The 15,139-nt window shown below is 39.9% G+C and overlaps 6 protein-coding genes across 8 annotated transcripts; 2 read left to right on the top strand and 4 right to left on the bottom strand.

The window, feature by feature from the left end:
• Positions 1-59: 59 nt before the first annotated feature.
• LOC103859442 (nascent polypeptide-associated complex subunit alpha-like protein 1) lies at positions 60-1,534 on the bottom strand. The gene is made up of 4 exons (XM_009136981.3): positions 1,316-1,534; positions 1,054-1,126; positions 683-813; positions 60-583 (listed from the first exon to the last, which is right to left on the bottom strand). The coding sequence occupies exons 1-4, from the start codon at positions 1,370-1,372 to the stop codon at positions 239-241; spliced, it is 606 nt and encodes a 201-aa protein (XP_009135229.1). The 5' UTR covers positions 1,373-1,534; the 3' UTR covers positions 60-238.
• Positions 1,535-2,382: 848 nt separating this feature from the next.
• On the bottom strand, positions 2,383-4,211 carry LOC103859441 (protein LNK3). Of its 2 annotated transcripts, none has more exons than XM_009136978.3 (6): positions 3,973-4,211; positions 3,592-3,878; positions 3,366-3,495; positions 3,132-3,254; positions 2,850-3,001; positions 2,383-2,758 (listed from the first exon to the last, which is right to left on the bottom strand). In XM_009136978.3, the coding sequence occupies exons 2-6, from the start codon at positions 3,858-3,860 to the stop codon at positions 2,635-2,637; spliced, it is 798 nt and encodes a 265-aa protein (XP_009135226.1). In that variant the 5' UTR covers positions 3,861-3,878; positions 3,973-4,211; the 3' UTR covers positions 2,383-2,634. The 2 variants fall into 2 exon arrangements, with proteins under 2 accessions (XP_009135226.1, XP_009135227.1); XM_009136979.3 differs by having other exon boundaries at positions 3,366-3,492.
• Positions 4,212-4,604: 393 nt separating this feature from the next.
• On the top strand, positions 4,605-5,838 carry LOC103859440 (cilia- and flagella-associated protein 20). Its single transcript, XM_009136977.3, has 5 exons — positions 4,605-4,741; positions 4,833-4,864; positions 4,958-5,199; positions 5,273-5,509; positions 5,600-5,838. Exons 1-5 carry the CDS (start codon positions 4,689-4,691, stop codon positions 5,606-5,608), a joined length of 573 nt encoding a protein of 190 aa, XP_009135225.1. The 5' UTR covers positions 4,605-4,688; the 3' UTR covers positions 5,609-5,838.
• A 145-nt stretch (positions 5,839-5,983) lies between these two features.
• Positions 5,984-7,780, bottom strand: LOC103859439 (bifunctional protein FolD 2). Its single transcript, XM_009136976.2, has 5 exons — positions 7,558-7,780; positions 6,915-7,098; positions 6,688-6,845; positions 6,398-6,610; positions 5,984-6,318 (listed from the first exon to the last, which is right to left on the bottom strand). Exons 1-5 carry the CDS (start codon positions 7,672-7,674, stop codon positions 6,088-6,090), a joined length of 903 nt encoding a protein of 300 aa, XP_009135224.2. The 5' UTR covers positions 7,675-7,780; the 3' UTR covers positions 5,984-6,087.
• Positions 7,781-8,017: 237 nt separating this feature from the next.
• On the top strand, positions 8,018-13,763 carry LOC103859438 (retinoblastoma-related protein 1). Of its 2 annotated transcripts, XM_009136974.3 has the most exons (18): positions 8,018-8,298; positions 8,603-8,700; positions 8,789-8,893; positions 8,972-9,117; positions 9,204-9,300; positions 9,364-9,410; positions 9,690-9,882; positions 9,984-10,050; positions 10,137-10,307; positions 10,386-11,450; positions 11,558-11,720; positions 11,829-11,901; positions 12,259-12,435; positions 12,538-12,657; positions 12,750-12,882; positions 12,975-13,087; positions 13,178-13,293; positions 13,378-13,763. In XM_009136974.3, exons 2-18 carry the CDS (start codon positions 8,617-8,619, stop codon positions 13,541-13,543), a joined length of 3,036 nt encoding a protein of 1,011 aa, XP_009135222.2. In that variant the 5' UTR covers positions 8,018-8,298; positions 8,603-8,616; the 3' UTR covers positions 13,544-13,763. The 2 variants fall into 2 exon arrangements, with proteins under 2 accessions (XP_009135222.2, XP_009135221.2); XM_009136973.3 differs by lacking the exon at positions 8,018-8,298 and having other exon boundaries at positions 8,593-8,700; positions 13,381-13,763.
• Positions 13,711-14,971, bottom strand: LOC103860155 (probable protein arginine N-methyltransferase 3). Its single transcript, XM_009137753.1, has 4 exons — positions 14,915-14,971; positions 14,605-14,844; positions 14,337-14,504; positions 13,711-14,253 (listed from the first exon to the last, which is right to left on the bottom strand). Exons 1-4 carry the CDS (start codon positions 14,969-14,971, stop codon positions 13,819-13,821), a joined length of 900 nt encoding a protein of 299 aa, XP_009136001.1. The 3' UTR covers positions 13,711-13,818.
• Between the last annotated feature and the right edge of the window lie 168 nt (positions 14,972-15,139).

The following is a 15,139-nucleotide window of genomic DNA, read 5'->3' as shown; positions in this document are numbered from 1 at the left end:
GGTATTATCAGCATTCAGACTTCGTTTCAAACATATTATAACTGAGGAGCAACCTTATAGTTTCGGTTACAGTAACGAGTTTAATATCAAATCAAACTGAAATTCAATAATTTATGAGGTTTTGTACTAATACAACAATGAAAATCACTTAAAAGAAAGCATGAAAACAAAAATTTCGGAATCCTTTTTGACACAATAACTCGATTTAAGCCACACCTAAGTTGAAAAGATTTTGAGTTTAGGTGGTAAGCTCCATGATGGCAGAGACGATATCTCCATCAGCAGCCTTGAGCGCCTTAACAGCCTTTGGCCTAGTCACACCTGCTTGAGTCATCACCAACTCGACGTCCTTCGGCTCAACACCTTCCTCGTCGACCTCCTCATCGTCATCCTGCACCACTGCAGCGCTGGACGACGACTCACCCTTTGAGATCATGCTGCTGAGATCCGGAGCCTTGAACTGCTCTGCAGCTTGAGACTGGATCTGAGAGCTCAAGTCCTCGATCTTTGCCTCTCCGAAGATCACGTATGTGTCTGATGCAGGACTCTTGAACACATCAGGTTTTGATATGACAAACATGACCTGTGTATTCCAAAAACAATGTCCACATAAATTTATACATTTAAATGGATAAAAAATCTATGGAGATTGAATGTGCAAAAGAAGGATCAAAACACGAACATTCTTGCTCTTTTTGACGGTGACACGGCTGACACCAGTGATGGGTTTCATTCCGAGCTTCAGCATAGCTTTGCGACTCTTCTTCTCACTTCTGCTTTGCTTTGACTTGCCTCCGGTCTCTCCCTCTTGTCCTGTTTCAACAAACACAGCACAGTAATGAAGACTCAACTAGAATGAAAGATAGTTCCACAAACAAGAATCACAACCACCCAAAAATCTCAGGCATATGAATCACACAGTGCAAAGATCTATTCATTTTAAGCTTCTGTAACCACTATCTTTCACATTCAGACAGACTCTGAGCATAAACCAATCTTCCCCCGGACATAAACTAACAGAACGCTAAGATCCGTACAAAACAAAGGACTTACCCTCAGCGTCATCATCATCGTCAGAGTCATCCTCATCATTGTCATCAGCGTCCTCAACTTCAGGCTTATCAAGCTACAAGCAAAACACATCGGTCCCAAACCAAACTAAATCAATAACTGAAGTTCACGGAGCTGTAATAAATATAACACAGATCTAAAGTTGCACGGCTCTAGTATTAGCATATACGAAGCAAAACACTTAAGATCTGAACTGAGTCTAGTTGTTTTCAAGCTAAAGAGTGTAAGAAGATGAGCATATTACATCGATCTTCTGTTCTTCCAATTTGGCGGCGAGGATCTCTTTCTCTTCGGTAGTCATGATTAGATGATATGCTGTTGAAGTTGAGAGAGAGTGAGAGAGTGTGAATTGTGCGGAAACCTTAAAACCCTAGAAGACGAAACCTAGTTTGTTATGGTAGTGAAGATTGAGTGAGTGAGGAAAATCAAAAGGCCCAAAATTATCTTAATGGGCTATTTACCTTGTCCGTTGGGCTTAACTGCTGAAATAAGTTGGTCGGATAATATTGATTACTTATCATTTAATAAATAAGATTGAGAAGGGAGAAGGGAGAAGGTAGGCCTAGGCATTTTATCCGGATCCAAAAACCCGACCCGAAATCGATCCGAAATTTTTTGACCCGATCTGAAACTGACTCGATCTTTTTACTCTACTGGATCTTGTTATGAAAGATCCGCGGGTCTTGAATCCGACTCGACCCGAATCCGAGATCCGAATGGGGTACCCGAAAACCCGAAAGTTCTAGTATATATTAGGTATATATGAATATTTCAGTTATTTTTAGTATTATGGGTATATTTTTAAGTTTCAAATTTTAGTTTTTGGGTATGGTTTTGGGTTTCGGATAAAAAATTAGATTTTTAAAAATATAATTGGGATAATCAGATAAAATTTCGGATATTTTTCATGTCCTTGGATCAGATTTTAAATAAAATTTCTCTCGTTTTTGAGTATTTAAATTTTTTTCAGATATTTTCGGTGTGTTTTAAGTGTTTTTTTGGGTTGGACTCGACATGACCCAAACCGAACCTACTCCGTAACCGAACCGAATCCGAATCGACAAACTCTAATTATCCTATTGGGTCCAACTATCTAAGATCCGACCCGACTCGAACCCGAGACCCGAACTGACCCTGAACCGAGAATTTAAAATTACCCTATCGGATTTTAAATTTTTAGACCCGAAGAACCCGGATCCGCAATGATCCGACCCGAACCCGATCTGAGGACTCTAATGCCCAGGAGAAGGTCAGTGTTAAGGATTGAAATGACCTGAGTCTTTATCATTGAGTTATGTTTTTAAGAGTTCAAATTGAAACATGATGATCTTATACATATTGAGTCTTAGGCCATTAAGCATTGTCACACACTACTACTAAAGTAAAAACATTACTGCAATAAACTAAAAAGGGACCAGATTCTTTTGAGAAGTATCAAAACTGAAGCTTGCAACATCGAGTCATCTATATATACAAACATATACACATATGACCAACAAAAGACTCCATACAAGAAGCTGATGAGGCGACAATGGTTTTGATCTTTGATCCAGGCAGAAGCTTCTACTGCACTCTCTCTGGTAGAGGAAAGTTGCTTATGTTGGATTCCATCTTGTTGTAAGTAAGGTTTGCAACGGCTCTGTCTATTGAGTTTGTTTCTGATTCAATCTCTTCCTCTCTACTCAACCTGCAATCAAATAACTGTCAGTCTCCTCATAAAGAATCTAGATTTTGATCCTAAAACACACAAAAGATGGTTTCATCTCATGAGTCTATACCTGGTAGTGTTGTCACCATAATCATCATATCTGGATGCTTGCATATGGAACTCTCCTGAGTTAGTGTTGTTGTCGGAATCCAACTTCTCTTGTGAGCTTCTTGCAAGCCGGTAAAACGTATCTCGGAAACACTTTCTTGTTTCATCAGTTAACTGCAAAGAGGCAAAAAAAAAAAACACTTATTATTATTATATTTAAGACCAAGCATAAGTTCAAACAAAGCAAGTCCACTGTATCAATGACATGAACCATGGGAATGTAAAAGCACAAAAACTAACTCACCTTTTCTGAAGCTCTTTGTAGATCCTGCAACACCAGTTCTTCAGAGGACAGTTCATCATCCACATACTGTGAATCTAACATGTTCTCTTCAGACAGATCTGAGATTGTGAAAGGAGCCTCTTCCTATAAACCAGATAAAAAAAATGGAGATCCTTTAAACATCAGAATCTCTAAAAAGTAAAACCATCAGCTCCAATTTAATAACTGTGAATGTAAATAAAAACAATCTCTTACCTTTAAAGGCACGGCTTGACAATGGAACATAGGGACTTCACCACCACCATACATTGACGAAGAGCCAACACTGTTATTACTGCTTGAAGCACGGTGTACATCTCCAGGAACATCCTCCAAGATAGAACTTCTTCAATAAAACCAGAGAGAAAAAAAAAACATAAGCATATGAAAAGTGCAAACGATAAAAACAATTAGTTATGAAGCTGAAAGAAAGAGGCTTTACAAGAACATATCATCCATCTGTTCGATTCCTTCGAACTCGTGAAGCGAAGAAGCGCCGTAGAAAGCTTTTGTTCTCTTAGACTCTTCTTCTTCTTCTTCGCTTGTCCTCATACCCATCTGGCTATTAAAACGATCGTAATCAAAGCATTTCTCAGTAGCTTCAGGGGAGTTCATGCTCCATCCACCACCCCACATACCATTAGATGGTGACGTTTCTTGATAAGTAGGCACAACAAAATCTTCAAAGTTCCTTCCCGTATAACAATCCATGATCGATATGTTATAGATCTATCATAAAAAACAAATAAAGTTAATAAATTTCAGAAACCCATTAGAGAATAAACCTGAATTTAACAATAACATCTAAGAAAAAGAAACTTACTTTGGTTCAGACACAGATCGAGAAGCTCAGATCAAGAAGTAAAGAGAGAAGCTTTCAGACCAGAGAGAGAGAGAGAGAGAGAGAGAGGAGAGGATTGTGTTCTGTAATGTTTCAACTTCCTAGGAGGTAAAGGAAGTAAGAGAAAAACAAGCGCGTGAGGTTGGGGGCGCGTGTGGTAGATTTTGTTTTCGTGGCTCAGGATTCATAGACGAGATTTGTGGCTCAGATCTTTCCTCCATCTAAAGCACTCTTCTCATTGGTCCACGTATATTTCCATATCTTTTCTTGTCTTTAAAACCCTTGCAAGTTGCAGTGTTTTCGACCCTACGTTTTATGTTATTCCGAGAGTAGCCTTCGCAAGCAGTGCTTGAGTGACTTGGTCGGTAGAGGACAAATCAGTCATTTTCTTAAGGAGACGTGTTTCGCTTGGCTGATATCTACTGCATACGTGGCTTGTTGTTTGTGGAGGAGAGAACACGTGGCATGTGATAAGCCGTAGAATGGCACGTCGGTATCATCGAGGTAAGAGGGGGGGGGGGGGGTGGGGTAGATATACCTTATCCAACTCAAAGAGTAGCCCATGGAGTAATGGGCCAGGGCCTAAAATTTAATGGGCCGAGAACTAAAGCCTTAAAAAATTGGTAAGCAGCATCTTCCTCTTTGCGCATTGACAATATTTTTTTGTTCCCACGGAGGAGCTTCGGAGAAGCAGGAACATGTTCAAGAACACGTTTCAGTCTGGGTTTCTGTCTATTTTGTACAGTCTAGGGTTCGTGTTTTTCATTTTCTATTTTAATTTGTGATTAATTGGAATAGTTTTATATTCTAAACCGTGGATGGTTTTGATATAATTTTTGCAGAAGCAAGCCTCTTCAGATATGGGACAAAGAAGGTGACCGATTGATTATAAAAATTGTTTTTTTTTTCAAATTGAAGTTGATTGAATCAAGTTTACGGTTTAGCTAATCATCTTCTTAATTGATAGTTGAGGATGGCCATGTGAAGCGTTGCCATGATGATGACATACAATCCAATGTGCTTGAAGTAGTTGGATCAAACATTCAGTCTACATACATCACTTGTCCCCCTGATCTCTCCGCAACTCTTGGTATCAAACTACCCTTTTTAGTATTGGTAGTGAAGAACATGAAGAAGTATTTCTCCTTCGAGGTTCAGATTCTTGATGACAAGAACGTGCGTAGGCGTTTCCGAGCTTCTAACTTTCAAGTACGTATCACTAGTGTCTCTGAATCCCTCTTGTGCAGTTTCTTGTGTTTAACTAACTGTCTTTGTTTTGTAGTCTGTTACTAGAGTGAAGCCATATATTTGCACAATGCCATTGAAGATGGATGAGGGATGGAATCAGATCCAGCTGAACTTACCTGATCTTACTAGGAGAGCTTATGGGACTAATTACGCTGAGACGTTGCGAGTTCAGGTTCACGCTAATTGCCGTCTCAGAAGGATTTATTTTGCTGAACGTCTCTACTCAGATGAAGAGCTTCCTCCGGAGTTCAAACTCTATCTCCCAGTGCAGGTTTGAGTCTCAGTGTTTAGTTACGTACTATCTTCTCTATTTTTTGCATGAATCATTTATACTTACAAGGATTCTTTTGTTCGACTGCAGAAAGCATGAGTGTGATTCTGCCATTGTCTTGGAAACTACTTTAGATAGACCAAGAGCTTCTTAGGTGAGAGTTTCAGGATGGCTTGTAGCATCCATTGTATGTGGAATTTGCCATACCTTGAGCAGCTTTGACTTTGATAACTTAAGTTTGTTGTGTCTTTATGAAATGGGATCATATGCGTTTAATAGATTCAATGAATAATGTACATGGATCTTGAATCAATGCATCATTCATGCTTTTTTTTTTTTGCTCAAACATCAACTTTCCATCAACCAAATGATTTTAATACAATCAGATTGTGACCACAATGCCTCAGAAGCATCATTCATGCTTTTGAGTATGCTAAGCCTCATGTTTGTGTGCTAATTTTGAGGAAATAAACATTCAAATGGAATGCAAATTTTAAATTTTATTTGAGAGGGACAATGTCATCAAGCAGAGAACACAATTATAGAAATGTATCTTAGATTACAAACAGAAGGATGTTTTACTGGCCAATGACCCGCTTGGCGCCGTCTAAGGTGTTCCTGAGCAGCATTGCCACCGTCATTGGACCTACACCACCAGGGACCGGAGTAATGAACCCTGCAACTTTAGAAGCTTCTGCAAACTCAACATCTCCAACCAAACGGTATCCTGATTTTCTACTCGGATCGCTGACTGCGTTAGTTCCAACGTCGATCACTGCAGCCCCTGGCTTTATCCAGTCTCCCTTAATCTGAAAATGTCAAAGACAAGAGTGCTTTCGAATTGATGAATCTATTCGCATTTGTCTACTAAAAAGATGAAAAATTCACCATGCAGGCTTGTCCAGCTGCAGCAATAACGATGTCAGCTTCCTTTATGATAGCCTCAGGATCTTTGGTGTGAGAATGTACGGTTGTGACAGTAGCATCAGCCTTGAGCAGTAGAAGCGAAACAGGCAAACCAACAATGTTACTCCGACCGACCACAACCGCTCGTTGGCCCTTTATCTTTATTCCACTTCTCACTAAGAGCTCCAAACATCCCTGCACACAACAAACTCACCTCATCAATAATCCGAAGAGACTGAAGTGTGTATGCAAAAGAAGGAGCAGAGCAGTACCTTAGGGGTGCATGGAAGGAAGAGGGGCTCTCTGCCTTTCATAGCTAGCTTACCAATATTCAAAGGATGGAAGCCGTCTACGTCTTTATCAATGCTGATTGCACCCAAAACATTCTCCTCGTTGATATGTTTAGGCAATGGGAGTTGAACTAATATACCTGCAAAATCAAGTTCCATAGCTCATTAATGTTCAGATTTTACCAAAGTTACAATGAAGCTTAACTGACCATGGACTTGAGGATCCGAGTTTAGTTCATGAACTTTGGTTATGAGATCAGCTTCAGGAACATCCTCAGGTAAGTCAACATCGAATGACTTGATCCCAACCTCAGCGCACGCTTTCCTCTTCATGTTCACGTAAGTCTGTGAATCTTTCCGTACTCCTACTATGACCACCGCTAGTCCTGGGACCTGCACGTAGCAAAACATCAGACTCTTATCTTCTCCATTATTACAAAGAAACCAGACTATATTGAAGTATAGGAACAAACAAATTCAAACTTTTGTTACACTCTCTCTCTTCATTTCTGCTTTGTTACAATTATAATAAACCATTTAGACAGAAAGTGTGCTTACTTGAGTTAACCAAGAGAAATGCTACTGAATAGAATCGACACAAAAGTTAAATGTTTTCATGAATGAACCTAAAGCAAAAATAGAACTAACAAACGCACGCACGCAGACGCAGTTTCAAAACGATTCAACTGAAATGGCGGTTTACATTTGAGCTTGTTAAGCTAGTTCAACCTAAGATGTGTGTGTGTGTGTGTGATCATTGCTGTCGTATTGAACCTTAAAGCTAATAACTTTATGATCAATCACGATTCTATAGAGCAGAAAAATCGTTTCTTTTGTGTGAAATTTGACTACCTTGCCGTGTTTCTCAGATAAATGGCGAACTTCCTCGGCGATCTCTGATCGGATGGTGTGAGCAACCGCCTTTCCATCGATTATCTTCGCCGTTTGATCAGATGGTGACGACGCCATGTAACCAAACGCTATCCACTGTCGAAAGATGACGACGAGCACACTTTTAATTTTAAATCTGAATTCGAATCTATCCGCGAATAGGATATTTCTACTCCTGCAACCAAACGCTATCTAAATTTCCGCGAAAATCGAACTAAACGACGAATACGGCGTCGTTTGAGGTGGGCCTGGTCGTAGCTTACACGAGGCTTTGTGGCGGTCACGGAAACACAGACGCCGTGAATGTCCAAATCCGTTTGTTTTAACTTTTTAACCCCGCCGTAACGGCGAATCTGTTCCCTCTCCGCGTTTCACGGAACAGTAAAGAAGGTTTCTTTTGGCGGTAAACTGGGTCACAGAGGTGTACGTGTCGCCATATAATTGGCCAACGTGTGTATATATATACTTGGTGTTGTTTTCCCGCGCGAGATTAAATTACTTTCTAGGGTTCGCCGTAGAATCAGAGAGAGAGAGAGTTACGTAGATCTCTCTCTAACACCGTTTCTTCTTTAATTCGTCTGATTAAAGGCGGAGGCGTTACCAGTGTGAGAGAGCTCTTTAAACTCTCTGGATCTTTCTGTTCAGCGCTTTTAACCAGCGACGTTTCGTTTTTTTTTTGGGATCTGCGATACAGAAACAGATGTAAGATCTTTTCTCCTGTAGATAGAAATTTGAATTTTGCTATTTGATTGTTCTTCTATTAAAAAAAAAAACAATCAATTTTTCAATAGAAATTGGGGATTTTTTTTTTTTCAATTTGTGTGATCAGTTAACGCATCTTATTGCCTTGAAAAGTACTCTCCTTTTTCTTCTTCAATTAATCAGTTTATTAGGAGGAAGAATTAGCTTAATTTGTGTGATTAATTCTTAAAATTGCGGATTTTTCAATTTGTGTGATTATTTTTTTTTAAGTTAACAAGTTAGCTTAATTTTTGCATGTTTACAGCTGTGTTGGAGACTATGGAAGAAGTTCAGCCTCCAGTGACACCACCCATTGACTCTAATGGAGATAGAAGTGAAGCAACTCTCTTGGACTTATGCGAGGTTTTTACTCTATCTCTATTTTCTGGTGATCTAATTGCATATATCAACACCATGAATCTAATCGCTAGGATTAATTTTATTATTGCAGAAAGTTTTATTCCTTGAAGGGAGAGTTTGTGATGAAGCTTTGAAGTTGTTCACAGAAACCAAACAGATTTTGTCAGCAAGCATGTCTAACATTGGAAGTGGAACGGTGAAAATACATTTTCTTCTCTTCTTTTTCTCCTTTTATCAGTATTATTGATTAATTCTTTGTTGTTATGCTTATTAGGCGGAGGAAATGGAGAGGCTCTGGTTTGCGTCTATTCTCTACTCAGTAAAGATGCTTTCTGTGAGAAGAGAAGTGGATGGCAAGTCAGTAGTGGCTGGTGGTAATGGTTTTAATCTATGTCAGATACTGAGGGCTCTAAAGCTCAAGTACGTATAATCCCAAGTTAAACCGTTCTTCTTACCTTTTTCTTGAAGTACATTTGTTTTGATAATGTTCTTTGTTTCTGTTTCAGTATTGTGGATTTCTTTAGAGAGTTGCCTCAGTTTATTGTCAAGGCTGGTCCTGTGCTGTGTGAAATTTATGGTGCTGACTGGGAGAGCAGACTTCAGGTACTGCCTAAGCTCTTTATATATTGTTTTATGGTGCATCATTGCTAACTTTTACCTTAATAGGCAAAGGAGCTGCAGGCGAACGTTGCCCATCTTAGCCTTCTAAGCAGGTGAGTTTAGTTCCTCTCCTGTCTTGCAGTCGGATTTCGTTTTTCTTTGTCCTGTGGCATGATAGTGGTTGACATAGATATACATCCCGTAACATCTTAAGTTGAGAAGCAAACATTCTCACTATGCAATAATCAGAAGATGAGCTTGAATTGCTACTTCTAATTTCCGTAGTATCATGATTTAGAATTTCAGATTTCTGTGCTCGTGTGAAATATGCTCTAGTGATTTTTTTCTTGTATGTATAACGTTTTTTTTTTGGTACCTATTCTTGGTAACAGTTACTACAAACGAGGGTACCGCGAATTCTTCTTGACATACGATGCAAACGCAGAAAAGACCTCAGCAAGCTCTTCTAGCTATTTGCCGAGTAGTTACCGTTTTGGATGGTTACTCTTTTTGGCACTCCGAAACCACGCTTTTAGTCGATTTAAAGACCTTGTGACATGCACTAATGGCCTAGTTTCTATACTGGTTAGTGACTACCTTTGGAACACTCTCTAGTCTGTATTACTTGAAAGACCTTTCATTTTTAATGTGGACAAATTTAGACTAATTTTTCTTCTTGGTATCAGGCTATTTTGATCATACACGTCCCTTGTCGGTTTAGAAATTTCAACATCCAAGGCACTTCACGCTTTGGTAAGTGTCTATTTTCTTCTAGCCAGGTGACCTTGGCGGATTGAATATATTTTATCCTCTATTCTCATTTCTGTGATGAATTTCAGTTAAGAAAGATGACAAAGATGTAGACTTGATTGCATCGCTTTGCAAGATATATGACGCCTCAGAGGATGAGCTGAGGGCAACAATGGACAAGACCAATAATTTGATAGAAACAATATTGAAGAAGAAGCCATCCGCATGCCAAACTGACAAGCTAGATAATATTGACACAGGTTGGTCTACGAACATTTTTGTTGTAAGTTGATTGAACAGTTACCGGATTTTTTCAAAAAATGGAGTTTCATTTTCAGATGGTCTGACCTACTTTGAGGATTTACTGGATGAGACATCCATCTCAACAAGCTTGATCACACTAGAAAAAGATTACACTGATGCAGTCTGTAATAGAAGCGAACTTGATGAGAGGGTCTTCATCAATGAAGAGGATAGCTTGCTTGGATCTGGAAGCTTATCTGCAGGAGCTGTTAATATTACTGGCGTTAAGAGGAAAATTGATTGTTTGAGCTCACCCGCCAGGACAGTTATATGTGCACTCTCTCCCCATAAGTCACCTGCCGCTAAGACGAATAGTATTGGCGGTGCTAACAGGTTGACAGCAACACCAGTGAGCACAGCAATGACAACTGCCAAATGGCTCAGAACTGTTATATGTACGCTTCCGCCAAAACCTTCTCCTGTGTTGGAACGTTTCCTGAAATCATGCGATAGGGATATAACAAGCGATGTCACACGAAGAGCACATGTGATATTAGAAGCTATTTTTCCAAATAGTTTCCTTGGTGACCGATGTACAGGCGGAAGTTTGCAACCTGTTAACCTTATGGATGACATATGGGCAAAAGAGCGGAGATTAGAAGCTATCAAGCTATACTACAGAGTTCTTGAGACACTGTGCAGAGCAGAAGCTCAGATTCTGCATGCAACCAACTTAAACTCTCTACTGACAAATGAGAGGTTCCATAGATGCATGCTGGCTTGTTCAGCTGAACTGGTTCTGGCTACCCACAAAAGCATAACAATGTTGTTCCCGGCTGTTCTGGAGAGGACTGGGATCACAGCCTTTGATCTCTGCAAGGTTATAGAGAGCTTCATCAGATACGAGGATTCTCTGCCTAGAGAGTTGAGACGGCATCTGAACTCACTGGAGGAACGGCTGCTCGAGAGTATGGTATGGGAGAAAGGCTCTTCAATGTACAACTCTCTGATCATTGCCAAGCCATCGCTTGCACAGGAGATTAATCAGCTGAGATTACTAGCTGAACCGATGCCATCTCTGGATGCAATTGCAGCGCTTATTAACTTCTCTGAAGGACTAAATCATGCCTCCTCTGTCCAAAAGCATGAAACATGTCCAGGTAATTTAGTTTGTATTCGTGTCAAAGCAGTGTAAAGTCCTTTTCATACCACCTGCTGTTAACGGTGTGATTTTCTAATCAAAATTCTCAAACTTACAACCATACAGGACAAAATGGGGATATTAAATCGCCCAAAAGACAGTGTACTGATTACCACAGCGTTCTAGTTGAGCGCAATTCCTTTACATCACCAGTAAAGGATCGTCTGTTGGCATCTGGCAACGTTAAATCCAAGCTGCCACCACCTCCGTTGCAGTCTGCATTTGCTAGGTACATTGTGGGAGTTAATTTACCTTTTTTTTATCTCAAGTCCGCTAAGTTTGTTTGCTTTATACCCCTGTACTCGTTTAGTCTAACTTTTTGGATATTTGTGTACAGTCCGACACGACCCAGCCCAGCAGGTGGAGGAGAAACTTGTGCAGAAACTGGGATCAATATATTCTTCACTAAGGTATATCAATGCGATCTTTGGTGCTAAATGTCAAGTACAACTTATAACTAATCGTTTGGTTGGATCTAATCAATGTTCAAGAAAACCTTAGGTGTTAATTGGGTGTTTTATAGGGGATTATTAATTAGGCGTGTACCTAGACCGAGATTTAAAAAAATCGTTTTGTTTAGGCGGGGGACTAGACCGATTTTTAGAAACAATTTGTTTAGGTAGATCAATGTGATCTTTGGTACTAAATGTCCAGTATAACTTACAATCGTTTGGTTGGATCTAACTAAAATATAGCACATAAAACGTGATATTGATTACTGGCTATTGTCTTAACTATCATGTTGACTGCATGATGGTTATCCACAGATTAATAAATTGGCTGCTGTCAGAATCAACGGAATGGTGGAAAGGCTACAACTTTCTCAGCAAATAAGGGAGAGTGTATATCGTCTCTTCCAACATGTACTTACTCAGCAGACTTCTCTTTTGTTTAATCGACACATTGACCAGATCATTCTCTGTTGCTTTTACGGAGTGGCCAAGGTGAGCAGAGTGTGATTCTTGGTCTTAACTTTATGTTTGTGTGTGTTTATAATGGCTTGCTTCTCTTCTGCTAACACTTTTTTTTCATGAATCACCCTCTAGTTATCCCAAATGAGGCTGACTTTCAAGGAAATCGTTTTCAACTATCGGAAGCAACCACAGTGTAAACCACTAGTTTTTGGAAGCGTTTATGTGGATTCTTTTCATTGTCGCCGTCAAGGGGTATTTATATGTACACCTTTAACGTTAAGTAGAACAAGTCTCGTTACTCTGTGAAGAAGACTAAAACTTGTGACAATGACTTTGTGTAACAGAGAGTAGGGCCAGATTATGTTAACATCATCACATTCTACAACGACGTATTTGTTCCTGCCGCAAAGACGCTGCTGGTGGAGATAGTTCCTGTGAAAAACGACCAGGATGTAGAGGCCAATAATAAGCCTGAAGGTAGTTAAGAAACGCTAGGCTATTGTTAGACATGGGCTTTATCTATGAATGCAGTACCTAAGTGAATTGATTGTCTTAATTGGATTTTACAGGTCATTGTCCTGGATCCTCGAAAGTATCAGTGTTTCCAAGTGTTCCAGACATGTCCCCTAAAAAAGTATCTGCTGTGCACAATGTTTATGTTTCTCCCCTAAGGGCATCAAAGGTAAAGAGATCTCAGTTTTGGGCAGGAGGGAGAGGAAGCAGGTGACAATATTGTTTTAACTAAACCTTCCATGTGTTGGTGTTTTTGCAGATAGATGCTCTTATTTCACACAGCTCAAGGAGTTCATATGCTTGCGTTGGAGAGAGCACACGTGCTTACCAAAGCCCTTCAAAAGACCTATCTGCCATCAACAACCGGTTGAACAAGTAAGTTTTAAACACACATTTCTCATCAGCTTCTTCCTTATATGCACAACATTTGATCAAACCAACTCATATATCCTGGCACAGCAGCAGCAACAGAAACCGCAAGAGGACGCTTAACTTTGACATAGAACTGGTCAGCGATTCTATGGTAGCAAACAGCCTTCCCCTCCAAAACCAACAAAACCAAAATGGAAGCGATGCATCTCCCTCAGGTGGTGCACCCCTCAAAACTGAGCCACTACATTCATAGATCATATGTCTCTCTATCTGCAACGCCAACTTCACTTCAACTACGCTACCATCTGTAAATCCTTTGCTTAGATGGTTTTTTTTTTTAAATGTTTTTAGCTTTCTAGTCATCACGTCAGGCTATGTGCCGATGGATCCCTTTTACTGTCTCTCTTTAACATTTATCAATAAAACAAAAATTCTTTTACCCTCAATAATAAAAAAGGAAGTTAATCCATATCCTTGTTTCAGATCAAAAATTGAGAAAATGAGTCCTACAATTGGTTACAATCACATTCATAGATTAAATATCTGAACTGGCCATCTACGCTTCTGACCCTTTGAGCTCACCCCTGTAGCCTCTAACGAGACATCAATGCTACGATGCTCAGACGCTCGTGCAACACTCACACGCAGATGGATGCTCGAGGCAGGACTTTCTTCAGTTCCAATAGCTCCACTTCTGTCAGCACCAGCCAGAACCGTGTCCGGTGCCAATGAGATTGGTTCTTGAAACGTCAAGACCGTCTGCGCCCAGTGTGTTGGAGGAGTGTAGGGTGATGTTGACAGCAAGGTTGGGTTTTCCTTGCAGAACCTATCGGTGAAACCTGTGTCAAACCACAACACAACACCGTGGCACAACTTGGCTTCTGTTTCTGACTCAATGGGCTCAAGCGTTGCTGTTTCTGTGAAATCTACTTCATCCGGCTTCATGGTAGCCAGGTCAAATGCCTACAAACGAAGAATCACAGCAAATTCAATGAAGTTGATTCTACTACATAGAAAGCAAATAAAGTTCGAGTAAGTTTCCAAACCTTGAGAAGGGCAGGTCCAGTCACTAAATCACGCCCCTCTATAACGTCAACAACAGGAATCCGAGTAGTATCTTCAAGAATCTCCTTACCAATTGAAGACATGTCAAAGCCATAGACATCTTCCCAGAAAGGAAGACTTGTGGCGCCTTTGCCAAATCCAGCTACAAACTGAGATCTCCAAGGAGGAGAACCAAAGGGATAAAACTCATCAATATGATATCAGAAGAAGAAGAAGCAAACATCTGGAGAGAGAGTAAATAACAATCACCATTGTAGCTGTGTCAGGGAGGATTGCACCTCCAGGTTTCAACCACCGATCTCTTGCATAGAGCACGGAGGTGAGCATTGACTCGTATAGAAGGCAGTATCCCATCCATTCGCTGACTAACACATCAACACTTTGAGGTTGAATCTTTATGGAATTTTCTAGCTCTTCAACCATTGAATGTGCTACTTCAAGTACCCCTTTATGCTCGTTATCATTAAACACTTTGTTATCCTTAGCAATCTGTTAGAGATTAAAAAAACAGTTTCAACTTGGAGAAGAGTTAATATAAGAAAAATAACAGAAAGCTAACCTTAGTAGCAACTTTGGCCAGAGTAAACCGAAATTTTATTTCACCGATTAGGCCCATTTAGCCACTCGGCCCATTCACACTAAACGACGTTGTCAAATATCTGGAAACATTTCAGATTTTTCTTTCACAAATCAAATCTGACTTTTAAGTTTTAACCAGAGAGTAAACCAAAACAAATAATTACGAATTGTTTTATTTACAAAATCTTCCTCCAAAATATTATTT

Source organism: Brassica rapa, chromosome A03 (genome assembly GCF_000309985.2).
Source record: "Brassica rapa cultivar Chiifu-401-42 chromosome A03, CAAS_Brap_v3.01, whole genome shotgun sequence".
NCBI lineage: Eukaryota > Viridiplantae > Streptophyta > Magnoliopsida > Brassicales > Brassicaceae > Brassica > Brassica rapa.
This window is presented reverse-complemented; position numbering and strand designations above follow the sequence as displayed.

What these genes read in the sequence shown, in the direction of transcription:
- LOC103859441 (XM_009136978.3), bottom strand. Translation starts at nt 3,860, where the DNA reads ATGGATTGTTATACGGGAAGGAACTTTGAAGATTTTGTTGTGCCTACT. An exon ending in CAGATGGATGATATGTTCTT is followed by an intron (nt 3,496 to 3,591) that starts GTAAAGCCTCTT and finishes GTTTTATTGAAG; the next exon opens with AAGTTCTATCTTGGAGGATG. An exon ending in TATGGTGACAACACTACCAG is followed by an intron (nt 2,759 to 2,849) that starts GTATAGACTCAT and finishes ATTTGATTGCAG; the next exon opens with GTTGAGTAGAGAGGAAGAGA.
- LOC103859439 (XM_009136976.2), bottom strand. Translation starts at nt 7,674, where the DNA reads ATGGCGTCGTCACCATCTGATCAAACGGCGAAGATAATCGATGGAAAG. An exon ending in TCCTTCCATGCACCCCTAAG is followed by an intron (nt 6,611 to 6,687) that starts GTACTGCTCTGC and finishes TGTTGTGTGCAG; the next exon opens with GGATGTTTGGAGCTCTTAGT. An exon ending in CAGCTGGACAAGCCTGCATG is followed by an intron (nt 6,319 to 6,397) that starts GTGAATTTTTCA and finishes TGACATTTTCAG; the next exon opens with ATTAAGGGAGACTGGATAAA.
- LOC103859438 (XM_009136973.3), top strand. Translation starts at nt 8,593, where the DNA reads ATGTTTACAGCTGTGTTGGAGACTATGGAAGAAGTTCAGCCTCCAGTG. An exon ending in ATGGCCTAGTTTCTATACTG is followed by an intron (nt 9,883 to 9,983) that starts GTTAGTGACTAC and finishes TCTTGGTATCAG; the next exon opens with GCTATTTTGATCATACACGT. An exon ending in GCTAGATAATATTGACACAG is followed by an intron (nt 10,308 to 10,385) that starts GTTGGTCTACGA and finishes TTTCATTTTCAG; the next exon opens with ATGGTCTGACCTACTTTGAG.
- LOC103860155 (XM_009137753.1), bottom strand. Translation starts at nt 14,971, where the DNA reads ATGGGCCTAATCGGTGAAATAAAATTTCGGTTTACTCTGGCCAAAGTT. An exon ending in TGGCCAAAGTTGCTACTAAG is followed by an intron (nt 14,845 to 14,914) that starts GTTAGCTTTCTG and finishes AATCTCTAACAG; the next exon opens with ATTGCTAAGGATAACAAAGT. An exon ending in TCCCTGACACAGCTACAATG is followed by an intron (nt 14,505 to 14,604) that starts GTGATTGTTATT and finishes TGGAGATCTCAG; the next exon opens with TTTGTAGCTGGATTTGGCAA.
- LOC103859442 (XM_009136981.3), bottom strand. Translation starts at nt 1,372, where the DNA reads ATGACTACCGAAGAGAAAGAGATCCTCGCCGCCAAATTGGAAGAACAG. An exon ending in TGGAAGAACAGAAGATCGAT is followed by an intron (nt 1,127 to 1,315) that starts GTAATATGCTCA and finishes TTTTGCTTGTAG; the next exon opens with CTTGATAAGCCTGAAGTTGA. An exon ending in CGATGATGATGACGCTGAGG is followed by an intron (nt 814 to 1,053) that starts GTAAGTCCTTTG and finishes TTGTTGAAACAG; the next exon opens with GACAAGAGGGAGAGACCGGA.
- LOC103859440 (XM_009136977.3), top strand. Translation starts at nt 4,689, where the DNA reads ATGTTCAAGAACACGTTTCAGTCTGGGTTTCTGTCTATTTTGTACAGT. An exon ending in TCTATTTTGTACAGTCTAGG is followed by an intron (nt 4,742 to 4,832) that starts GTTCGTGTTTTT and finishes TAATTTTTGCAG; the next exon opens with AAGCAAGCCTCTTCAGATAT. An exon ending in TCCGAGCTTCTAACTTTCAA is followed by an intron (nt 5,200 to 5,272) that starts GTACGTATCACT and finishes TTTGTTTTGTAG; the next exon opens with TCTGTTACTAGAGTGAAGCC.